Here is a 26,482-nt window from a genome sequence, read left to right on the forward strand (position 1 = left end):
AACTTAGTGGTAATTTTAGTTGATACTAATGATGTTCAAGATTAAGTTTTTGGTCTTGTTTGGTGGTAGTAAATTATTTTGCCTTTTAGAGAGACAGACAGACAGATAGAGAGAGAGAGAGAGAGAGAGTACTCTTAGTGATTATGTTTCCCATATTTACTTGCATTTTCCTCTTTCCCTTTCCTTTCAATTTACACCTTTCCATTCCCTTTTACAAGTTATGAGAAAATTTCATTGCAATATTTCGTGTTATGTTGGTGCTCCTCCTCTCTCCCTTATCTCCTCCCTCCTCCCTATATTTATTAAATATTCGACTTTAAGGCATCCTCTAAGAGGGAATATTCACCACGCTAAGTAGGCAGAAGCCAAATCCGATGCTCGGGAGGAGTGGTTAAATTTAAGGTGAGAAGGGGTAATCCACGTGGAGCAAGTGAAAGGATGCCACATCAATGGCATACAAGTGCGTGGACATCTGACGTGGTCTCCCGGAAGAAGAAGAAGAACTCTTTGGAGCTTTTGAGTGTTTGAGTGGTGTTTTGTCTGAGCTTCCATGGCGTCCAAGCGCATCCAAAAGGAGCTTCAGGACCTCCAGAAGGACCCCCCTACTTCCTGCAGCGCAGGTCCCGTTGGTGAGGACCTCTTCCACTGGCAAGCCACCATCATGGGTCCTTCCGACAGCCCTTACTCCGGTGGTGTCTTCTTCATCATGATCCATTTCCCGCCTGACTACCCTTTCAAGCCACCCAAGGTCAATTTCCAGACAAAGGTGAGCGCTCAACAGCTCCTTTTCGCCTGTCGTCCCCCGGAGAGTTGGTTTTTGTGCACTTATGTTTGCGACATTCTTGTCTCCAAGCTTCCAACTATCAATAATACTCATAAAAAAGGCGCGCGGAACGGGAATCAGACTGTCGAAGTGGTTAAAGGAAAGATTTTGGTCTGAATTCCGTGCTTATGAAATATTTATCCCATGCAAAATATGCCGTTTTGGCGAGCCATAGTTAAACGAGGCGTTGCTTAACATGCATGTTATGTTAAATAAAGTGGGCCATGTTTCTGTGCTTCAGAGATCGAAGATGAAGGAGAACGAACTGTATCTAATAAGAGGCCTGCACGTTGTCTGACAAATTTACATGGCAACGCGTGGTTCAGGTACAATTTTCCTTGTGCAACTCCTGGGAACAAGTACTCTACCTGGAACACTCTTGCTCTCTTCAGCGATAAAAGGTAAGAGACACAAGTGAATGTGTTGGACTCCACTCATATACGTCAGTCTGCGGACATGACACTTCAGCATCTGCATCAGCCACCACGTCATCAGCAGCGCCTGCTGCCACATATATCAGCAGCCTCTGGAACACATGATGTCAGCACCATACAGGTCTGCACAGTGCCACATGTAACGCTGTCCTCGTGGTCAGAATGCCACATCATCATCACATGGTGGCTCTTGTGCCACATCTGCATCTTTCTGAATGCATAGAGATGATACGGACAGCCGGACAGCCATATGCTGTCCTAAACTTGCAGCCATCCTGATTGCTCAATGATGGACATGCATCTGATCTTCACCTGAACTATTATACGTGTGGCTTCTCCTTATTTGGTGGCCTTACAGGCGAGCAACTAAGCTCCCATCTGCCTACAACTGGACATTGATCTCCACCACTCGACACCTCTAGGGCTATCAGTGTGAGAGAAGCCTTGTGGGCAGACGTTAAGACTGTCACATGTGCTGACAATGATGAAGAAGAAGAGAAGCCGCCATATGGGCAGCAAGGACAGCCTTAGGGCTGCCAGAAGGGCGGCCACGTGTGCTGCCGCTGCAATTGCCAGCATGCAGGGCTGGCAAAGTCCCTGGAATAAGATGGATCTGTTGGCAGGAGCAAGGCCTGGGATTGGCAGCAAAAGGCACCAGCAAAGGGCCTATTTATAGGCCATGGAGAGCTACTGATCAGCCTGGACAGGTGGGCTAGTTGGTTGGTAGTCAGCCATCTCAGCTCTAGCTGACTGATTTTAGGGCTTGTCGGTTGGGATTTTGCAGCCAGTTGGGAGGGAAGTTAACCCTGCATATAAGTGCTCCCATGGGGGGTGTTTGAGCATTCAGCCAGGAGCATAATGCATGCAACAGTTTGGAGTAGCTTTCATAGGAGAGAGAGCAGCATTCTGAGCCTTTTGTGGTGCCTGAATTTACTGCAGTGTTGGTACACGTTTGAACAGTTTTGTTCTTGACTCTAAATATCATGGCATGGACATTTGGCTGTACTTCTGTACTTCTGAATGCCTCTATCTACTTGTGTGCGCACATGTGAATTGAGATAGGTGTCTGTAGCATCTTGGCAATTTCTCCCACATTAGGTGACTTGTCGTCAAAGGGTTCCATTTGATGCGGGGTTATTGTTCTAACATGGTATTTGAGCTTGAATTATGAGCTAGAGATACGTGATTAGGTTTTTATGACATGTTATCATAGCCCAGGTGATCTACTCCAAAGATTTGCTTCTGAAGAGGGAAAACTTTCCTTGAAGAAAGGAGGGTGATTTCAATTCAGCCAGGTGCGCTGTAATCAATTGAAGCTTGCAGTGATTGTGAAGGTTTTTAGTTGACATTTATTTTAAGGAATTTATTTAGGCAAACATGGCATCTCATATGCCTACCTCCAATTTATGTGAGAAGGAGATGCTGGATGGGATAACTATCCTATTCGAAAGATAAAGATAAAGATATGGAGTCACATGGTGGCAAAAACCTTATTGGGTATTACTGAAGGTATTGAGACCAAGCCCCAAAATCGAAAGGATGCGACGGGCAAGGTCAATAGATCCAACGGAGGTCAAAGATTGGGTGCTTAGGGATGCTGAGGCAGTATCCATGATTGTCGGGACAGTTGTAGATTTGGTGCTTTGGCACATTCAAGTGGCATAGACTACTTGTGAGGCACAGAAGTTTTTGAAAGATCTATATGAGACCAACAATGGGCTTGAATGGTTACATTCTAGAATCAAATTATTCATGCTGACGCTGGGAGAGGGAGAGTCTGTCAATGACCATCTAGTTAACATGAAGATTCTCAGGTTGGCAGTTGGGCAAAAGATTGATAGCAATCAGTTAGCCATGTTTTTTTGTTTATTTTGTTAGAATTATAGATATAATTCAGCAGTGACCAATGTAATTTAATAAGCTAGTTAGGGGCACTTTTCCCTCTTTAAGAGGTTTTTCCCCTTAACCGTAGTTAGTCCAGTAACCATGGTTAGTGACTACTAAGGTTTTGTCACTAGGACAAAACCTTATCTCTCTCTTTCAGTTGTACTCTTACACTCTTCATTGCAACTAAGCTTTCAGCTCTCAGCTCACTCTCTTGCTCTCTCTCTCCCCCAAATCTTACATTTGGTACCAGAGCAGGTTCAAGAGCTCTGTGCTCCGTGCTCCCTTCACCTTCTGCTGCATATTCGCCTCCATCACCAGCCCACAAGCTTTTGCTTCATCTCCATCGTCGTCCGTACAATCTGTACGGACTGTTTACGTACAGTCCCGCACCGCACTTGCACCACTTCTCCGTACTTGCTCGTACTCTGCCGTACCTACCGTACTGTTGGGATATCTCAAGGTGTATGCCTCAGGCACACCTTATGTTTCTATGTGTGAGTGCTAGAGGCACAGTTAGGTGCCCACAAGCACAGTTAGGTGGTGGAAAAGCCACATAGGATGATTGAGTGAATCTAGGAGCAGATTGAGGAGATGATTGTGGAGCTTTGAGGTCATCAGTGATGTTAGTGACCTTGTATGAGGTGCCTACTTAAGGACCTCTTTCTTCTTCATTCTATAAGCAAGTATTCTGATTTTGTGTCAACTCTACTCTTTCCTTTCAGTGTTCCAACACGTACATGCGCATTCCGTACAGCAAGACTGCAGCGCCGTACAGCTCATACATGCAATCTTGCCATCCGTACCATCTTGCGTCAGATTCCTACAGCCAGTTGAAGCTGTAGTGCATGCCTCGTCCGTACTAGCGACTGTACCATTCGTCGCTGTACCAATTGTACCTACAATCAATTCGTCGTACATACCCGTACGTATTTGCGTCGTAAGTACCTGCGCCGTACGTACCTGCTCCGCAGATCTGCTTGCCCGTATAGCTCGTGCTACCGTACAGTTGCCATACAAGGTCGTCTGTACAACCGTACACAGCAAGGCGCTCGTACGTACAACTTGACCGTACATTCAGTACAGTTGTACACGATGTCATCCGTACAATCGTACTAGCAGGCCCGTACATAGATTCAGCGCCATACTGCCCGTACAACGCTGAACTTGCTTCGTGCATCAGTTGTTTTCTTTGCAGGGTCTTTTTCAACAAAGGATTCTTTGCAAGGGTCAATTTGCAGGTGTTGACGAAATTTGGGGCTGCACTTGGAGCAAACATTGTAGACAGATCTGCAGATGTGTCTGAAATTTGGGGCTTTTAGTAAATTTGCCTCTTTCTGGTTGCAATTTCAAGCTCGAAATTTGGGGCTTTCAGTTTTGCAGTACAATTTCTTGAAGAAATTTGGGGATTTTGTGATTACATTGCAATTTCGCAGTGAAATTTGGGGCTTTTGCAGACAGAGCGCAATTCTTGCAACATTTGGGGCTTTTGATCAATTTGCTTCTTTCTGGTTGCAATTTCGGGCCTATTTTGGGGCTTTTGTGTTGGGAGAGCAATTTTGGAGATTTCAATTCATACTGCCTTTCTTGAAGTGTTTTGCAGCACTTTTGGCAGATTCTGGAGAGTTTTTTGATGCTTTGACAGATTTCTGACAATGCATAAATCTAAGTTGCATTTACAGCTAGTGCTTGGCTGTGTTTTTTGGGAGTTGTGGATTTCATTCCCAATAAGGGAATTCAGTCTTGTATCTGCTAAATTCTCTTTCTCAAATATGGCTCAGCAAAATCAGAATGATTTTCAGTTCGGTGGTCTTTCATAGGAAGACAAGTTGGATGGTACCAACTACTCCCTCTGGAGTTTTATGGTACGCAATATTCTGATTTCTCGCAATTTATGGGATTATGTGAATGGGGGTGAGATCCGACCAGCAGGTATGGCACCTAATACCCCTCCCCAGCAAGGAGGTGGAAGAGGTCATGCACAGGGTGCAGCTGCCGAACAAGAAGTTGGTGCAGCCATAGCCACTACTCCAGAGCAGAAGAGATGGGATTCACGGGATGCCTTAGCTTTGTCATGCATCTCTCTTCCAGTGAAAAGATTTATCATTCCGCATATCCGGTCGTGTAAGACCTCGAAAGCAGCGTGGGATATCTTAGAAAGCATGTATGCAGCCCGGAATGATGCAAGGGTATCTTTCTTGAAAAGAGAGTTAAGTAGTACACATATGGAAGAGGGTGACTCCATGTCAGTCCACCTCACAAAGCTATAGGATCTGAGAGAGCAATTATTGAACATAGATGAGATTATTCCTGATTCGGAGATGATTACCACCACTCTGAATTCTCTTCCTGAGTCTTATCTCAGCTTTCATACCTCGCTGAACTTATCATTGAGGGGGGGTGCAAATCCTCTCACTTTTCATGAGTTGATAGGACTTCTGCTTCAGGAAGAGTAGACCAGGAAAAACTTGGCTTCACTTGCAGGTGAACAAGCTATGCTCTCAAAGTTCAAGTCAAAAACAAAGGGACAGGCAAAGACATCAGTAAATCAGCCTTCCAGTGGGTCAGGACAGCCTTCACAAAAGGCTAAAAATGATGCAAGTAAGCCCAAGAAGAAGGGTTTTTGTCATTACTGCAAAAAGCCAGGTCATCACATTGCAGAATGCAGGAAAAGGCTTGCAAATGAGAAGAAAAACAGCTCTGGTATGGCTGTTTCAGATTCAGCTCCTCATGCATCTGACAGTGGGGATGCTGCAGCCAACTTTGTTGGACAGGATTATGCCTTTTTATCTTGCATTTCAGCTTCTAGGCTGGCTGCTCCAAATGCTCGGGATAGTACAGCCACTTGTAATGATGATACATATGCCTTTTTGACTTGCAGTTATGACTCTTCTACGGATGCATCTGCTTTCAGTGTCAATGAAACATTGAATACTTGGTATTTGGACAGCGGTGCATCCAAGCATATCACTTCTAGGAAGTGTCTCTTTACTTCCTTGCATCCACCTCCCGTTGGTAAGAAAGTCACTTGTGCCAATAACTCGTCATATTCAATACGTGGCACAGGAGAAGTTGAGCTTACTGCCATTGATGGCTCAGTTTTCAGACTTAAAGATGTCTTATATGTGCCTGGTATCACCAAGAATCTTCTTTCAGTGTCCACTCTTAACAGGGCTGGATTTCAGGTCATTTTTGAGGATGACAAACGTGCTGTCCGAGACGGGGAAAATGATTATGCCTTGAGATTATCTGGTACTCTGCTGCGTGGGCTTTTTCAGCTTGATCTTTTTGAGAAAAGAGCAGCCCATGCTCTTGCAGTTTCTACTCCTACTTTGCCATGCAGAATGGAGAATTATGGCATGCCCGATATGGCCACATGCATTACAACAGCTTAATGACACTTCAGAAGCACTCTATGGTTGATGCATTGCCACCTCTCGAGATACCTCCTCCACATGCTTGTGAAAGGTGCATTTTAGGCAAGATGCATAGATTCCCCTTTAAAAAGGATGGTTCAGTTAAAGCTGTCCGCAAATTACAGCTTATACACAGTGATGTTTGTGGTCCCATGAGGACTCCATCATTGGGTGGTCATCTCTACTTTGTTACCTTTATTGATGATTACTCCAATTTCACTTGGGTCTTTGGGCTGAAGCGCAAATCAGAAGTGTTCATGGTGTTTAGACACTTTTCAGCCATGGTTGAAAATGAAACTGGACTCAAGATACAGACATTGCGCACAGATAGAGGTGGGGAATACTTGTCTGCAGATTTTGATGCTTTTCTGAAAGGCAAGGGTATTGTGCATCAGCTCACAGTGAGGCTGACCCCTCAGCAAAATGGCAAAGCTGAGAGGAAAAATAGAACTCTCATGGAGATGGACAGATGTATGCTGAAAAGCAAACACATGCCTCACAAATTCTGGCTTGAAGGTCTGATGTGTGCCAACTACATCTTAAATCGGGCTCCCACTAAGGCTTTAAAAACAAAAACTCCCTATGAGGTCTGGAATGGGAGAAAGCCTTTAGTGGATCATTTCCGAGTCTTCGGATGCCTTGCATATGCTCATGTGCCAGTTGAATTTCGGCATAAGTTATCAGATAAGGCAATTAAGTGCATATTTGTTGGGTACAGTGCAAAAAGCAAGGGGTACCGTCTCTACAATCTTGCTACACGCAAGATCATTGTCAGTAGAGATGTGATATTTGCAAAAAATTCAGCTCACACTCAGGCTGAATTTCATATGCCTTCTTCTTCAGATGATGTTTTTGAGGGGTTACTACCCATTGCTTTGGGTTCCCCTGTAGATATTCCTGATGCAAATCATAATTTACAGCCACCTCCCGATGCTCCAGTTCAGCCACAAGATGTCTTGCCACCTCCACAGGTAGTGGAATAGGTGGTTCAGCAAGAAATTGCAGACATACATGCAGCAAAAACAGTCCCAAACTGGCTGTTACAGACTCTCAGGGAGAGTAAGATTGATGCTCCATTACCTGGCAGGACTCGGAGTGCAGCAAGGCACATGGAAGGTACTAATTCAGTAAAATCAGCATATGCAGGTACTCTTCTTGATGATGAGCAGCCTGCAACATTCGAAGAGGCAAGGACAATGTGCATTGGATGAATGCCATGCACGATGAGTTGCAGTCCATTAAGAAAAATCAAACTTGGGATGTCGTAGACTTGCCACCAGGTAAACATGCCCTTGGTACACGATGGGTTTTCAAGGTGAAACGGAAGCCAGATGGCTCCATTGACAGATACAAGTCAAGGCTGGTTGCTAAAGGCTATGCTAAAAAAAAGGGCATAGATTATGAGGAGACTTTTGCTCCTACATCCCGAATGACTACCATCCGATCTGTTATTGCAATGGCTGCACATTTTGAGTGGAATGTTCATCAGTTGGACATTAAAACAGCCTTCCTAAATGGAGACTTGTCGGAAGAGGTTTATGTCAAACAACCTCCAGGCTTTGAAATTACAGCAGATGCACTTCAGGTATGCAAGCTCAATAAAGCTTTGTATGGGCTGAAACAGGCCCCTCGTGCATGGTATGCCAAGATTCATGCCTTTTTGACCAGCAAGGGGCTGCACAATAGTCCTACTGAGAGCACCCTCTACATCAAGATGGATGGGGGGGAAATTTTAGTCATCCTTCTTTATGTCGATGGCTTACTGCTCACAAGGTCCAATGAAGATAATATTGCAGATTTCAAAGCTGATGTGCAGACCACTTTTGACATGTCAGATTTGGGGCTGCTTCACTTTTATTTGGGGATCCAGTTCTCTCAAGAGAGACGTGGCACTGTTATGTCTCAGTCCAAGTATGTGCAGAAACTCTTGGACAGATTTAACATGCATGATTGTAAGCCCATAGCCACTCCCATGGAGCCGGGGTTGAAACTCACAATGCATGATGCAGGAGAATCAGTTGATGCCACATCTTACAGTCAGGCTGTTGGATGCCTCATATATCTTTGCAACACTAGACCTGATATTCAGTTTGCAGTATCTTAGGTGAGCAGGTATATGCACAGCCCAAAAACTATGCATTGGCAGGCAGTTAAGCGCATCTTTCGTTATTTGCAGGGCACGAAGTCTGTAAGAAATCCTAGATTTACTATATTTAGAAATCTGCTAAGGAGCAGAAAGGAGACTGAAATAGCAGAGAACAAGGAATAATTGTATTGCTTGAATGTCTGTAGGGTATCTGTTGTGTGTCATCCATACAATTGGGCCTCTCTTATATAGAGAGTGAAGAGTCACACATGAAAAGGTGTGTACTCCAAAGTGTATGTGCATGAAGAGGTGTGTACCCCTTGTGAAGGGTGTGACCCTTGATGAGAGGGTACATTACAATAGGAATGTCTCTTCAATAGAATGTCTCTTGTGAAGGGTTGTGCCTCATAGGAAGTGTCCCGTCGAAAGGGCATACCCTTCCACAAGTGTCCATTCATCAAACCATTCATAAGTCTAGAAATAGAGAAAGGAATATGTCACAGATCGTGACATCCCCTCCCACTCAAAATAAGACCCTGGTGGAGATAATGAACTGATGTAGAAAATATCACTGTAAATTCTGAAAATACTGCTGTAAATGTCAGGGTACTGCTGTAAGTCTTCATCAGATTGCCAAGTAGCGTCGGAGTTGTTCAGATCTCGTCAAAGAACAAGGAATTCCGTGATAAGTCGATGTCGAGTCTCTCGCTATCGATGGTCCAGAATACGCTCAGGAGAACATAATCATCTTCAATTTCTGGGACATAATCACCTGCAGGAGGAACTGCTTCATCGCGTGGAATGTACGTCTTTAGCCAAGAAATATGAAATGTTGGATGGATTTTACCCCATGATGGTGGTAATTCCAATTTGTAACTTAAAGGTGAATTTTTCTTGATGATCCGGAAAGGTCCATAGTATCTTGATCGCAACTTAGGAAATACAGACTTAACGGTCTTATAGCGATGTGGGGCTACAAATAATAACACCATGTCACCAGTGTCAAATTCCAGGTGACGCCTATTTTTGTTGGCAGACCGTTGATACCGCTCTTGCGCTTTTCGCATATGATCCCTGACTTGGAGTAGAATGTCTTGCATTTCTTGAACCAGTTGATCAGCTAGGGCCACTCGATGTTGAAGTACAAAATTCGTTGGTACAATCGGAGTGTGTCCATAAGTTGTTTGGAATGGAGTCATGCTAATGGCACTATGGAAAGAGTTATTATAAGCAAACTCAAGGAGTGGTAAATACTCTTCCCAAGCTGCTAGGCGTGACTGAATATAATGTCGAAGCATTTCTTCCAGAACTTGGTTGACTCTTTCTGTCTGGCCATCTGATTCTGGGTGGTAGGCTGAACTGAACAGTAGAGTTATACCCAAAGATTCGAACAGTGAAATCCAAAAGTGACTGGTAAACTTAGGATCTCTGTCGGATATGATATTCTTGGGCAATCCATGGTGTCGGAAGATGTGTTGTATGAAGAGTTTGGCTATGTCCAGAGCCTGTGCACTGCTTTTGCAAGCAACAAAGTGTGCCATTTTGGACAATCGATCAACAATTACCATAATCTGAGTGTTACCTCTGGGAAGATGTGTTGTATGAAGAGTTTGGCTATGTCCAGAGCCTGTGCACTGCTTTTGCAAGCAACAAAGTGTGCCATTTTGGACAATCGATCAACAATTACCATAATCTGAGTGTTACCTCTGGAGGATCGTGGTAGTGTTGTAATGAAATCCATGGAAATACTTTCTCACCTTTCAGTTGGAACTGGAAGAGGCTGAAGAAGTCCTGTTGAAAGTCGTCGGCTTGCTTTCATTTGTTGACAAGATAAGCAAGATGTAACCATTTTGATGACGTCGCTTTTCATCTAAGGCCAGTAGTATGTTGCACTGAGTAACCTATAAGTCTTGTTGATGCCTGGATGGGCAGCATAAGGAACTACATGATGCTCTTTTAACAAAAGACGTCGAACATCCTTGTCATGTGGTACACGGACGCGATCTTGATAGTACAGAAGGTCGTCCGTATAAGAATAGGATGAGAAAATCTTCTGTTCGGAAGTCGAAGGGTGATCTTTTGAAAGAACTTATACTGCTGTGCCGAAGTCTTTATCATTGAAATACTTCCCTTTGAATGAATTCGGAACATCCACAGATAATGTAGAGATTACCATAGCTGATGCTAGAGTTAACCTGTTGAGAGCATCTGCAACTACATTGCGTAGTCCCGGAATGTACTCAATGGTCATGTGAAAGTTGGCTAGAAACTCAACCCAGCGTGCTTGTCGAGTGTTCATGACTGGCTGAGCAAAGATATACTTTAGAGAGTGATGGTCTGTCTTGACCACCGAGTCGGCTCCCATGAGATAATGTTTCCAAGAGCGATAAGCATGTACAACGGCAAGAAACTCCTTATCATAAACCGGGTATCAGGTTTGGATATCAGAATGTTTATGGCTGTCAAAAGCAATAACTCTGCCTTCTTGCATCAAGACTACTCCTGTAGCGATGTCGGAAGCGTCGGTCATGACCTCAAATGGAAGGTTTGGGTCAGCAATAGCCATAACTGGTGTGGTAGTGAGTGCTTGCTTGAGTTGTTGGAAACTATACTCTGTTTCGGGGAGCCACTGAAAAACTACTGTGCTTTTCAATAATTCGGACATAGGAGCTGCGATTTCGGAAAACTGATAGACCTTCGTATGGTAGAAGTTTGCCAATCCGAGAAAAGAGCAGACATCATGAACATTCTTAGGAGTAGGCCAGTTTCGGATTACCTCGACCTTCTTGGGATCCACAGAGATGCCTTGAGCTGAAATAACATGTCCCAAATATTCGAGTTGGGTCTTGAAGAACTCACTCTTCTCAATGTTGATGTAGAGAGAATTTGCGCGGAGAACTTCAAAAACTTGGTGAAGATGTTGTTTGTGCTCATGTAGGGATCTGCTGAAAACGAGGATGTCATCGAGGTAAACGATGATGAACTTATGGAGGAAAGGCCTGAAGATGTCATTCATTAGTGTCATGAATGTGGCCGGGGCATTGTTTAACCCAAAGGGCATGACCAAACATTCATAGTGTCCATACTTTGTTCGAAAAGCTGTCTTGTACTCATCGCCTTCTCGTATGCGAATTTGATGATAACCTGAACGAAGATCAATCTTTGAGAATTGTGTTGCATGTAGAAGTTGATCGAAAAGGTCATCGATGCGAGGCAATGGATACTTGTTTTTGATAGTCAGCTTGTTGAGGGCTCGGTAGTCGATGCAGAGGTGCATTGACTTATTCTTTTTTTCCACAAGTAGTACAGGAGATCCGAAAGGGCTGCGACTGGGCCGAATGTGACCTTTGTTGAGTAGTTCGGTGACTTGTCTTTGGATTTCTTCATTTTGAGTGTAAGAAACCCGATAAGGAGGTTTCGACGGTGGATTACTGCCGGGAATAAGTTCGATTGGGTGATCCACTGGTCGTCGAGGTGGTAACTGCTTTGGCAATTCCTGTGGAAAAATATCCAGGTAGGGCTAGAAAAAAGGTTGGTTGAGGTATTTAGGAGGATCCTTAGTTGGTGTCTCCTCTACTGCCGTAACCAACAAAAGTGAAGTCTTTACTTGACGTTTACGAACCCACTTCTTTACTTGTAGGGCAGAGGCAACTGGGGTTGAAGGAGAGTCCCTAGAACCAGTTAGCTCAATAAGTTTTCCCTGGTGGACAAACTGCATTAATGCGGGAGAACTTATGGGGACTTGTCAAACCTACTCCTACCGCTTCTTCTACGGCCTCAAATGCTGGAGAATCTTCAGCTCCGACACGACCGGCAAGGGATCCAGCAAGAGAAGAAAAAGCATATGGTATAATTGCTTTAGCTTTGGGTGATGATTACATACATCATATATCTGACTTGGAGTCTCCATCGGAAGCATGGCAGAAGCTAGATTTGATTTTTGGTGCAAGCTCTCATATTTCTAAACTATCACTTAAAATCTCTCCTTCTCCCAGATCTTATTCATGACACTCAGACAGGATTTGTGCATGGCAGAAGCATTTTGATGGATCATAGTCGTAGAGCCACTGTTGTCCGAGTATGACATCGTACCGAGAAAGAGGCATGATGTCGAAGTTCAACTTGTCCGTATAATGTTGGATGCGAAAAGACAAGTTTTTGATCCTTGTGTTGCACAAGAAAGTAGTTCCATTTGCGAGTTCAATCTGATAGTCCATGAGACTAGGATTGGTGGTCAACCGAAGTTTGTCGACCATAGAACTAGCTAGGAAATTATGAGAGCAGCCACTGTCGATGAGGATAGTGACCGTTGTTCCACGAATCGATCCTTGAACACAAAGTACTTGAGTGGCCAGGGAAGGTTCGGGGTTGCTGGCAAGGCTTAGGTGGATGGTATTTGCCATTCGAACAGCTTTGCCTTTCTTGTCTTGTGCTGGGGTAGCATCTTTTGTTTGAGAAGTGCTAGGTTGCATATTGGAATTTTGCTTTGGTCGCTTGGGACAATCGAACCATCTATGGTCGCGTGTACAGATGGTACAAAGTCCTTTTGTGTTGGAGTTGTTCTTCTTGTCAGTGGCCGCACCTTTATGTTGGGGATGTCGGTAATGACTTTGTGAAGAAGAAGAGGCGCGATCCTTGGAGGAGTGCTTCTGTTGGAATCCAGCATATGATTTCTGAGTCTTCTGGGAATCTTGAGATTGTCGCTGACCTTGATTACCAGAGTTTTTTTGAAACCTGGTGTTATCTTGAGGGCGAGCACCTTTGGCCATAGGAGAGTTCTGTGTGCGATTAGCACTCTGCTTCCTGTGTTTTGGAAATCTGTAATGCGCTCTGCGTAAGCAATAGCACCAGCTGTGGTGGTGATGTTTGCTTTAAGGACATCAATGCGTAACGAGGGATTTAGGCCTGAGATGAAAGCATGAAGGCGATCATCCTCAATTAAATCATCAATCTCCAGCACCAATGTGGTGAACTGAGAGATGTAGGAAGACAGGGAGCCCGTTTGCTCCAACTGTCAGTTTTGAACGTGCTTGGAAGTCCGCATTGGCAGGTATGAACTGCTTATGGAGCACGTGTTCAAAACGTTCTCATGTTAACACACTTTTGCCGTCCTTTAAGTGTCTTTGCCACCATAGAAAAGCTGTATCCTTGAGGAGGGAGGCTGCCAAGGCGATCTTTTTGCCTTCAGTGAGGTCAACAGTATCAAAATACATTCGCAATTTTGCGAGCCATTGGTCAACTGTTCGGCGATTGCGTTGACCAGTGTAGGCTTCCGGAAGTTTGATGTCAAGTCTTTTAGTTTTGGAAGCTTGAAGTAAACAGTAGAGGGCATGTAGTTCAGTGTTTTCTACCTCTGGTGGGAATGAATCCGCATAGTCGTCTGGTTGCGTCACGTCATCCTCTGTATGTGTGGTACTGCGAGAATCTTGAAGTTGTTGGACTTTCTGGACCAAGTCGGAGATGCTGTCTTGAAGCTGGGAAATTTGAAGTTGCAGTAGTGTTTCACCTTGTACGTTGACTTCAGGGGTCTTTTTTGGACTTGAGTCTTTGATCTCTGGAGAGGCTTCACGCGAGCGTTGTGACATATCGGAGATTCCTGTGAGAAAAGCGCGAACTTGCGCTCTAGTTTGTACCATTCCTGGAAGAAGATTCGGGCTGCTCCCTGAGGTTGCTCATGTTGGAGGGGGCAGGCGAGGCAGGATGGAACCACCCGTGGAAATCTGGTAAAGGAGGTCCTGTCTGAGGTAACATTGGTGATGCCGAAAGTGGTGTTACTGCTCGTGAGAGGACAGGAGTAGGTTGCAGAGTCCACGGATTTGAGAAGGGATAAGGAGCTGTTGTCGAAAGTGGAGGATATCCAGGAGAAGGAGTGACTTCGGAGTGTAAATACTGTCTTGGGGAAGGTACAACCTATATAGGAGGATATCTGGGAGCTGAAGGAGGTGGAGAGTACCCTGGAGATGCTGAAGGTGAGGGGTAAAATTCTCTCCAAAGATGGACAGCAAACTCTTGAGGAATATCGGGTTCTGGGTATCTTCGTGTCTCGTGGAACACAACCTCTACTGTGCTGAGGAAGTAATGTAACTGAGGTGCCTCACGCAGAAGGTATAGGATGTGGTCCAAATCACTAGGAGGGCACGTGACACAGAAGACCCAAGATGCCAAAGCTCCGAAATGGGCTGGTTGTGCAATCTGAACACGATATTGTGTGGTAGATGATGCCTGAGGTGTCCTTGAAATGCCGGGTGAATTACCAAGGGCTTCCATGCTTTAAGGGAGCGTCTTTCATTTGCTGTAATTTGATAATGACAAGAGAATCCTTAAAAGCAGAATGGAAAGACTCCACCTGGCAATGATTTAATCTGCCAAATTGTTGCGTAGAAGAGGCCTGCAGATTTCTGTCCGGAGGTCCATGTTGCAATGGGTGGAGAGGAGCAGATCTGGGCCGGGCATTTAAGAGGCTGTCTTCATCGCGATAGGAGGCTGAAACTGCTGCTGATCTGGCAGGAAAAGGTAGCGAACCAAGGAGAGCAGGCTATCGATGGCGCAAACTGGTTGCAGGCTGATTTGCGACAGAATGGCTGGCTGGCGCTGTGCTCACGCTGCAGGCTGGCAAGGAACAGGGCCGAAAAACCAGCGGGGCTGCAAATGGCAAGGTGGCTGGCAGCGACATGGCGAGGGGCTGGCAGCGAAATGACAAGGCAAGGCTGGCAGCGAAATGGCAAGGGGCTGGCAGTGATATGGCGAGGCAAGGCTGGCAGCGAAATGGCAAGGGGTTGGCAGCGAAATGGCGAGGGGCTGGCAGCGAAATGGCGAGGCAAGGCTGGCAGCGAAATGGCGCAAGCAGGGGTGGCAGCGAGTATGGGCTGGCAGCGAGATAGCGCAAGCAGGGGCTGGCTGCGAAACCAACCTGATTTGACGAAAAACTTGTAGGCGTTGAAAAGGTACGTCCCTTTTTTTTGTTTGTTTGGGCTGCCTACATGTGGTGGTTGCCCAAAAATTAAAGGGTGGGTTTAGTTAACCCTAGGGTAGCTAGGGTAACCCTAAGGTTGGGGGCTGGGTTTTCCATTTTAACCCCTCTAGGTACCCTTTTTATAAGTGCTTGGTGCCTAGAAGGTGTGCCTATTCGAAGGGGTGTGACCCTTGGAATAGGTGCACCTTTTCATGAAGGGGTGTGTCCCTGTTTTTAAAAGGGGTGTCCCTACATGAATAGGTGTGTCCTTTTGTCCACGATGGGGTGTGTCCCTTGGGTGAGGAGTCGAGACTCTTCATCAAAAGGTGTGTCCGATGGTGGAAAAGGTGCGTTCCTTGGTTTTGGGACAGCCCAAGCACCTGAAAAGACACGATTTTTGTCGTGTCCATTCACATCACCTCGTTATGTGTGGGAGATGAAGAGGCCATAGATGACTTTAGGCAGGGCTGGCGCGAAAAATTTTTACGCTCATCCTCTCCATCTTCTCCATGCACAATGTGCACGGATATCCTTCTAGCGGAAAAGATGTATCAGATCGACGCTAGAAGGTGGGGGGCATTTCCTACAGGCAGGAGCGAATTTTGCTCTGATACCACTGTAAGAAATCCTAGATTTACTATATTTAGAAATGTGCTAAGGAACAGAAAGGAGACTGAAATAGCAGAGAACAAGGAATAATTGTATTGCTTGAATGTCTGTAGGGTATCTGTTGTGTGTCATCCATACAATTGGGCCTCTCTTATATAGAGAGTGAAGAGTCACACATGAAAAGGTGTGTACTCCAAAGTGTATGTGCATGAAGAGGTGTGTACCCCTTGTGAAGGGTGTGACCCTTGATGAGAGGGTACATTACAATAGGAATGTCTCTTCAATAGAATGTCTCTTGTGAAGGGTTGTGCCTCATAGGAAGTGTCCCGTCGAAAGGGCATAGGGTTGTGCCTCATAGGAAGTGTCCCGTTGAAAGGGCATACCCTTCCACAAGTGTCCATTCATCAAACCATCCATAAGTCTAGAAATAGAGAAAGGAATACGTCACAGATCGTGACAAAGTCTTTTGGCTTGTTATTTCCCAGGGGGGGTGACTTGCAGATGCATGCCTACAGTGATTCAGATTGGGCTGGTGATTATGACACTAGGCAGTCCACTAGTGGCAATTGTTTCTTTTTGGGTAAATCTTGCATTTCCTGGCTGAGCAAGAAACAATCTACAGTGGCTACCTCATCATGTGAAGCTGAGTACAGGGCAGCTTTCACAGCAACAGTTGAATGTGTCTGGCTGTGACGTCTATTTGCTGATCTTCATCTGTCATTGGAGGGTCCTTCTCCAATTCTCACTGATAGTCAGAGTGCCATTGCAGTGGCAAAGAATCCAGTGTTTCATGCTCGCACGAAGCACATTGAGGTTCACTATCACTATGTCAGAGAGAAGTTGCATGCAGGAGAGATCAGTATGATCTTTGTGTCCACACATGACAATGTTGTAGATATTTTCACCAAAGCATTACCACTTGAAAAGTTTGAGGCATTTCGCAGTGCCCTGAACTTATATCCGTTTGGTGATTAATCAGCCTCGTACATGACATTGGCATTGTAGGGGGGTGTTAGAATTATAGATATAATTCAGCAGTGACCAATGTAATTTTATAAGCTAGTTAGGGGCACTTTTCCCTCTTTAAGAGGTTTTTCCCCCTAACCGCAGTTAGTCCACTAACTATGGTTAGTGACTACTAAGGTTTTGTCACTACAAAACCTTATCTCTCACTCTTTCAGTTGTACTCTTACACTCTTCATTGCAACTAAGCTTTCAGCTCTCAGCTCACTCTCTTGCTCTCTCTCTCCCCCAAATCTTACATATTTGACATATTTTAGTAAGCACTAGGTTTAGAGACCCAGTATAGCTGCTTATGCTTGGGCACTGATGACGACGTAAGTGTTGCTTTGCTTGCTAAGTATGTCTTCCTTTTTTCTCTGGAAAAAAAAAGTATGTCTTCCTTTTGTTTTTCAAAAAAGTTTTTGTTACCTCTTCTTTCTTCTCTCTCTCTTTTATTTTCTGTGTAGATTTTGGGACCTTAGAACAACAAAAAATCTAAATTTGTATGATAGGACATATTCTAGTCTTACAAAGGTATATATTAAGCTTCCACACTACTTCAATCGGCTGTTGACTGTCTTGACAGTTGGAGAAAGGTCAAAGCCTCTCACCTTTGAGAATGTGTGTCCTCTTTTGTGCTAAGAAGAAGTGAGGTTGAAGGTGCAGGACGTAGATGGTGACAAAAAGCAATTAAATCTCTTCCAGCCAAGAGGAGGGTAACAGGACAGGCAAGCCTAGCAAGGGTAAGGCAAACAAGAAAGTTTTTTAGGGAGTGAAAACTGTTCTGAGAGCGAGAGTGGGCAAAAGAGAGAGTGCTACTACTATGAGCAGCCTGGACATCTTGTGTATGATGGTTAGAAGAAGAAGGCAGATCAGAAAGGATGAAGAGTCCGGTTATTAAACAGCATATTTAGTTAAAAAGGAGGAGCTCTTCTTGCTGGTTAGCCCTAGATTGAGAGGTGTGAAAAGAAAGATACGACTCCCGTAAGGAGTTACATGTAGTGGGAAAATCTGGAATAGCCTCATCAATATTCAAGGGTTGTTTATGCATATCTTGAAATCTAGTGACATGTTCCTGCATAGATGCTCCCCATCAAGCCCCTTGTGCAAACATGAGAGTTAGCCTCATTATGAGCTTGATACATGTGTTGCAGTTTGGTAGGACCTAGTATGAGGAATTATGAATCGCTTTACACTGATGAGTGAAATCTAAAATGATGCTTGGGAAGGAGTATCCCCCCTCTTTCACTTAGAAGTAACACGTGCAAGTGCCTGCGCTTGTGCTTGCTAAATTGGTGCAGCTTGTTGTTGTCCTTGTTGCCCACGACTGCGTCCCCCGTCTCCCCTTCTTACTATGAATGAGTACTTGGTGCAATAGGACCGGGAGGGTTTCATTGCCTGTTACGTCCATCATGGTACTAACTAGGGCTAGGCCTAACCTAAGCTAAGGCCAGACTAACAAGGATCCCTAAGGGTTAGATCTAAGGTTAGAGTGTGCTCTAACCTAGGGTTAGGAATAACTTAGGGAGCTAGCATAGGTGAGGTAGAGATCTTGTACATAGAGCTGGCCTGCTAAAGGTGTGGTATGTCTGAATGTAACAAAGGCCAAATTTACGTAGTTTATTTCCATTCTAGGCTGTAGTTTATTTCTACTCTAGACAGCCTTTAAAAGGCTTTGTATAAAAGTACTTTTAGTAGGGAGTCCAAATGTTGCCACGTGGCATCCTAGGGTGGCCATCCATAGGCATAGAGGTATTTTTCTAGGCCTATACCTATAAATGGGGGCCCTATTGTACTTTGTTGTCACAAATTGGTAAATATTCCAAGTCAAAGTTCAAGTTGATCATAATTAAAGAGTTCTTCATTTATTTAATTATGGTCAAAGAGTTATTTTTTATTGGTCAAAGTATTGAGTATGGTCAAAGATTCTTAACTCTAGTTAGGTAAGCCTAACCCCGGCTAGGGAGACTTGGATTAGGCCAAGAGGGTTGACCACGGTCAACCATAATATTTTGAGTTGACTTCGGTCAGAGAGTGTTGGCTTCGTCCAAGAAGGGTTGACTTCAGTCAACCAAGATGTTCCAACCTTGGTTGGAGAGACTTGGTTATAATTAAGGCGCCTTGACTCTTGGTCAAAGCCCTTAACTATAGTCAAAGAGGTTGACCTTGGTCAACTAGAGAATTATTGTTTGGCGTGCGCTATTGGTTTACCTAGTGGGGACGCCCACATAGACTAGAATTAGTCTAGAGATTTTTATTTGCATGCAAGTGCTAACAGTTAATGGGTGCCATAGTGGTATGTCTCATTAATTTGTTGCGGGTATCAGAAGGGGTTTATTGCTATATTTCTATGGAGCCTAGCAAGCATCCAGGAGGTTTCCATGTGGTCGAGGACTATAAAGGATCTAGAGTTGCCCTTTAGTGGCATGTAATCTAGCAAGTAGCTTAAATATTGACAAGTGGGATGTTGCCGAAAGATGAGCCATGGTGTAACCAGCCTTCGGGATCTCCAAAGGTCACCGAACAGTAATAACCAGCAAATACTTGATTTTCAGCCACTTAGAACTTTCCTTAGCAAACCAAATCAACTTAGAACACAACACCCGAGAGCTAGATTGCCCCCGTCTTGCACTGGACAGCAGATTGGCCCTAAACTCAGCGCCCCTTTCGGTATTTCTTTATCTTTTATTCAGAAGGTATTCCAAATACAAGAATAGCACCGCAGTGCATCAGCTCACAGACAGCCAACTGAATAATCCATTCACAGGCACTTCTACCTTGCTATGCAATCACAGAAAGGCATCCCAGTCTAGTGCAACATTCCATGGCAGCCCTTCTTCCGATTCTGGCTGAGGGTTCCAACCCAGCAGCTCTGATACCCACTAGGGGAGTCCTGACAGGAGAGAAATCAGTCAAATCTGTCTTGGTAGCTCTGATACCCGTCAAGGGAGTCCTAGCAAGACGGAGGCCAGCAAAACAACCATACCTGGCTGTTCCTGGCAAACAGAAAGGCTAGCTGCTCAAAGCAAAAGGATATGAAGGTTCTGAGGCAGTAGGAAAGCTCCCGGAAAGCAATCAACCCATCGGAAATCTCGGGAAACCCTGGGAGAGCAGCAAGCGTGAAAACGAATCTTCCTAGGCAAGATTTGTGGAACCTGGCAGGAGAAAATCAGCAAAGACGACCCTGTAAACTTGCTGGAGGAGAATCTTCAAATCTGGAAGCCTCCTGGAGAAATTCGCCAACCTGGATGGCCTGGTAGATGAGAAAATCTGAAGGCGGATTTCTGGAGGTCACCGGAGTAGCCCAGGTCAGTGCAAAACTGAAAACGATTTGCCAGAAGGGCTCTCTGGCAATTTGCGAAATTCCAGAACAGGCTGGTAGGTTCTTGCAGATTGTGAAATTTGCTGGAACAGCCCTGTGAGCATATAGAGCAGTGAATCGCCCTGTCTAGAAGCAGAAGGAAGCCTGAATCAGTGCGCAAACTGAAAACGCATGCCCTGGCAGCACCCTGATGGATTGCGATTTCAGAAACCAGCTCCTAGGAAGGTCTTGATTTGACAAATTGGCTCCCGGTAGGTGTGTGGATAGCTGGGAAGCAAGAAAAACGAGATTTTGATCTGAGAGAAAGCTGAACCAGCCGAATAGCTGCCTTTGCTTGCCCTGCAAGTCATTGGATTTTTGTCATGTGCACGGATTGGTATTTGACGTGTAGTGGGTAACGAGACTAGCTCAGGTAGCCTGGGGAGGCTTAGAGTTAGGCAGGCTAGATTCTCGAGTTCAGTGGTAAGGGTACGAACCAGTTAGAGGTCTTCGCTATTTTTGGCGCTTGGGGCCCGAGTCTATATAAGGGGCCCAGAGGTTCAGTTCTCAGAGAGCCGATGGGAGCAAGTTTCGTTCCCAGGTGCTAGGTCTGATCCTGGATTGAGTCGCGGATGCGCGCCTGCATCATAGCGTAGCCCAAGGCCCAGCAGCAGATCCCAGGCATCATAGCGCCACCTAGTGGTATGGGACACCAGGCTGGTTAGGATCTGGTTGGGAGTTCGTGCCATTAGCTCAGCTCGTGGCTTGGAGGGGACATCTCCTGATTCGGGATCACATCTCGTAGATGTCATGGTTGGGTGGTGAGTAGCCTGCTCAGTTTCCTGACGTTGTGTGTGTTCTTGTGTTTGCTTGCAGATCATAGGTTTTAGGAGTGCTGGGATGTGTTAGTTGGTATCAGAGCCACCTCCTGAGGTAGGAACTTCTGTTCCAAGAATTTTGGACGATTTGTTCCTCCAGGTATGCGCTAATTTCGAAATTCATGTTTATTACCCTGCACATGCTTTATTGGTTCAAGGTTAAGGGTGGCGGTTAGATGGTGGAAAGAAGGAAGGAGAGACAGAGAGAAAAGGTGAATTCGCAAGGAGCAAGGTGGAGTGGAAGAGAGGCCATGAGAAAGGTAGTCTGTAAGGGGAAGAGCTTGGGAGTAGTTCGTTAGTTGTAGGAGTTGGCACAGGAAAGAAGTAGGAGTGAGTTTCAGAATAAAAGCAGAGAGCAAGGACGTGATGGAAGGCCGCGGGCAACCTTCAGGATGAGAGTTAGGGAGCGGGTATTGATGGCTGGAGTGAGGATGGAGGTGCGCAGCAGATGACAGTGTGGAGGGACTGGTTGGGTTGTGAATCAGGCAGGGAAAAGCTGCGTCCAATTTAGGCTTGGACAGCTAAATAAAGCAAAAGCCCTACCAAAAGTAGGGGTCTGTTTTATTTTTGGCCTGCAAGAGCTGCGTCCAAATTAGGCTTGGACAGCTTAAAAAAGCAGAAGCCCTACCAAAAGTAGGGGACTTTTTTTTGGCATGCAAGAGCTGCATCCAAATTAGGCTTGGACAGCTTAAAAAAGCAGAAGCCCTACCAAAAGTAGGGGACTGTTTTATTTTTGGCCTGCAGGCTGCTATAAGCCTGCAGTGAGGCGCTCTTTGCTAAGGCAGCCATCTCGCCTGCTCTAATCCGCAGTCCATGAGTGCGCAAAGCCAACCCTCCACCCGCCCTCATCTAGTACCACCCGTTAGCTCAGGCTGCTATCTCGCACTTCTGAGTTTGGAACAGCCCTTCTCTCCTACCCTTCCAGTTCGCTACCTTGCTGCTCCTCTGCTTCAACACTCTCCCCTCTAACGAAATCTCCAGGCAGATCGTTATTTACTGCCTGCTGTGGGATTCTGTTTTCTCTGCTGCCCCCTCCTTTCCTTACGACTCTCTCCTTTTCCTTTGGCCTTTCAAGCTCCTTCGCTCCACATCCTTTATGGCTGATTCTGTCGACCCTGAGCTTGTGATGGGAGACCAGGATTTGAACTACCAAGCGGAGGATGACCAGGGTCTCTACGATGATCTAATTACGAAAAAGGCCTTCAGTGAATTCACCACTGCTCTTGATGGAAAGTTTGAGCAAGTTAACACGAATCAAACGGGATTGACGCAGCAACTCCAAGGGATTCAAACGACACTCACACTTTTGACTAGCACTATTCAGGCGCTCACGCATGTGGATGCCATGGCTTCAGTGTTAGGTTCGAACATCAATCCAGATCCTTTTCCCGGAGGCCAGAAGTCTCATACCAAGGAGGTTGTTGACACTTGGTTGCACAAGTAGCAAGTACACTTCCAGTTTCACCCTTATCCAGATGACAAGAAAATACAGCTTGCAGCGGGGTTTATGTCAGGAAAGGCTTTATTGTGGTGGAAGGAACTCCAACCCAAGCCTTCAACATGGATAGAATTCGAAGGGGTCTTCAGGAAAGAGTTTCTGAAGGAGGAAGATTACGATATCGTAGGCAAGCTCAAAGCCCTCGATATGTCCAAGCTGAATTTGACTTTTGAGGTTATCTTCAGAGGTTTCGGGATTTGCAGACCAGAGCTACAAAGATGGATCCAGTGACCTTGTTAGGTTTCTTTGTGGATGGTTTGCCTGACTCCTACAAGTTACAGATCAAGGACAACAAGTGTACCACGTTGCAAGAGGCCATGAATTACGCGCGTATTTATGATGATACCATGGCCAGTGCAAAGGGAACCACAGTTGCCGACATGGGTGGGAAGAACAAGCGGAAGTTCTTCCAGTCTACCACTGGTACCGGGGAGACGAAGTCTATAGACAACGCCTCCAAGAAACACTTGACTCAGGCAAAGAATGGTCGTGCCCGCTTCCTTCGTACCTTGAAGCTAAAGGAAGGACGTTGCTTCTTCTGCGAGGAGCGGGGCCACACTAAGAATGATTGTCCTAAGCGCAAGAACCAGAAGCAAGAACCGGGATCGAAGCTCTAGGCGGGTTCGGGTACCAAAGCCAAGGGAGCTAATCAAGTTGCGATGATAGGTATTTCTGTAAATGTCATTACCTGCCCACTTTCTTGTAATTGCACTTTTAATACTTCGTTATTTGGTTCCCATGATCTTTTCCGAGTTTATGGAGAAGTTAGGGACCAAAGAGTTCACATTCTCTTTGACCTGGGCAGCTCTCACAATTTTGTTGATTACAAACTTGTGCAGAAGATGGCGCTGTCCACGATACCTAGCGATCACACCTATGAGGTACAGCTTCCAGCTGGGAAGCAGTTTTGGGATCGCAAGATTGAAGCCCTTTCTATCGAGATTCAAGAATACACAGCCGCTCTTACGAGCTATGTCATGCACTTGGAGCATGTGGACTTGTCAATCGGAATAGAGTGGTTTAAAACCCACGATATTCGGATTGGATGGAAGGACCATACTCTTTCTTTTTTGGATAAGGACACCCAATTCTGTATTCAGTGTGATAACATTCGCTCTTCTCAAGGACCTATTGTATGTGCGATGCAGTGTAGGAATATATTAAACACTTCTCATTATGATGTCTATCAGTGTGTTTTGATTCCGCTTTCTTCATTTGTTGTCTCTGTTAATAACAAGAATGATTTAAGTGTGTTTGAAACCGTGAATTGAGAATGTTGTTAGATGATTTCATGGATGTATTCCTTGCTCAACTGCTGGAAGGTTTATCTCCAGAACGAGCAGTAGATCATCGCATAGACTTAGTACCTCGGGCTCAACCTCTTGGGGAGCACCTGTTCTCTTAAGAAAGAAGAAAGATTCTACATGGAGAATGTGTATAGATTATAAACGATTGAATAAAGTGACAATTAAGAATCGATACCCTCTACCTTGTTCCGATGATCTAATAGACCGTTTGGCCGGAGCAAAGTATTTCACTAAGATTGATTTGCATACGGGTTATCACCAAATTCGTATCTATGCTAAACACATAGATAGAACCGCATTCTGAACTAGGTATGGCCACTACGAGTTTCTTGTATTACCTTTTGGTTTGACCAATGCTCCTGCCACCTTCCAGCAAATGATGAACGATTTGTTCCGAGATTTTCTGGGCAAATTCGTTGTAGTGTTCTTAGATGACATCTTGGTATATAGCCGAACGCTAGAGGATCACATAGGACACCTCTGGATTGTCTTAGTTATTCTAAGACAGCATAAGCTCTATGCCAAGATGAGTAAATGTGACTTCTTTATGAAGGAGATCATTTACTTAGGACACAAGATTTCTTCTAAAGGTATTAGCATTGATCGTATCCAGAAGGTTTTAGAATGGTCTATCCCTCAGACTGTGAAACAACTTCGTTCTTTCCTAGGATTTACGGTATTTCTACAGAAGTCTGTGCGTGATTATTCACACATCACGACACCCCTGACAAACATATTGAAAGGTCGTGGGCGCAGGTCTACCCAGCCGATCTCTTGGAATGATGCATTGAACAAGGCTTTTGAAACCTTGAAGTTTTCTATCAAGGAAGCACCCGTTCTTGCATTACCCGATCCTACCCGGCCTTATGTTTTAGAGGCCGATGCAAGTGATTTTGCGATTGGGGCAACACTAGTCCAAGAGGACAGACTTGTAGCTTTTGAGAGTAAGAAGCTAGACGACACTCAATATCGTTGGCCCACACTAGAAAAGGAACTCTATGCTGTAGTGTATGTCCTTAAGGTTTGGAGAGACTACTTGTATGGTTCGAAGTTTTTGGTATTGAGTGATCATCAGTCAATTAAGTATTTGTGCGATGGGTCTGAATTGAGGGGACGGAAAGCTAGATGAAGATTTTAATTTTGAAATACGTTATCGAAAGGGTTCGTTGAATAGTGTGGCGGATGTCTTAAGTCGAGTCAAGTTTGTAAATGCTATGTCATTTACGGAAATATCCTCAGACCTATTTCAATCCTTGAGAGGGCTTTGCGCAACTGATAGTCATTTCAGTTCTTATTGGCAGAGAGTCGAGGATGGGAGCTCCATGGTTGACCAGGACTCAGGGATTGTGCCACCTACAGTACAGGCGGCGGGAGGTCAGTGGATGATTAGGAACGGCTTGCTGTTCCGGAATGGAAAGATTTGTGTGCCAGATGTTTTGGAACTTAGATCCAAGATTCTCTGGGAGTGTCATGATGCTCCTAGTGCTGGATATCCGGGTATACATCGGACTCTGTCTCTTGTGAAGCATACCTTTTATTGGCCTAAGATGCGTGCATTTATTGAAAACTATGTAGTAGGTTGTCGGGTTTGTCAGGTTACTAAGGCAACGCCTTAGAAGTGCGGGTTTATTACAGCCATTGCAGATTCCAAGTAATAAATGGAAAGTATTTCCATGGATTTTATTACTGGTTTGCCTCGAACGCGCAAGGGTCATGACTCCATTTGGGTCATAGTCGACCGTCTTATAAAAATGGCTAGATTCTTACCTACTAGAACAACTATTTCGGCTGTTCAGCTGGCTCACGAGTTTGTGGACCACTTGTTTAAGCTGTATGGTTTGCCCTCTGACATAGTTAGTGACAGGGATTCAAAGTTTACAAGTAACTTTTGGACACTTGTTTTTGAGAAGTTAGAAACTACTCTAAGTATGAGTTCCTTAGATCATGCACAATCTGATGGCAGTACAGAGAAGGTTAACCAATTGGTTGAAGATATGCTTCGGGCATATGTTTCTAAGAGACAATCTTCATGGAAAGATTATCTACCTATGATAGAATTTGCTTATAACAGTGCAAAGCATTCGAGTACTGGTTACAGTCCTTTTATGCTTATGTACGGGTTTCAACCTAAGTCACCAGTTATGGTTGGGTTAAAGGGAATCCAAAATGATGTTGCAAAGACGTTCTTACAAGACGTGCAGGAAATGTTGCAGTTTGCCAAGGAGTCTACTAGAAGTGCCCAAGATCGGGACAGATTTTATGCTAATAGACATCGTTCACCTAGAGAGTTCT

At 44.9% G+C, this 26,482-nt stretch overlaps 1 protein-coding gene across 1 annotated transcript in view; it reads left to right on the forward strand.

Moving 5' to 3' along the window:
• Nucleotides 1–449: 449 nt before the first annotated feature.
• The window catches only part of LOC147890811 (ubiquitin-conjugating enzyme E2 28-like), a 51,498-nt gene continuing 25,465 nt past the window's right edge, over nucleotides 450–26,482 (forward strand). Inside the window, exon 1 of the mRNA XM_087389268.1 lies at nucleotides 450–766. Coding sequence (XP_087245394.1) covers nucleotides 551–766 — 216 coding nt within the window. The 5' untranslated portion in view covers nucleotides 450–550. The remainder of the gene's footprint in view (nucleotides 767–26,482) is intronic.

This window comes from Dipteris shenzhenensis, chromosome 18, assembly GCF_047967505.1.
Source record: "Dipteris shenzhenensis isolate YYH24624 ecotype China chromosome 18, Dip_SZ_1.0, whole genome shotgun sequence".
Classification (NCBI taxonomy): Eukaryota; Viridiplantae; Streptophyta; class Polypodiopsida; order Gleicheniales; family Dipteridaceae; genus Dipteris; species Dipteris shenzhenensis.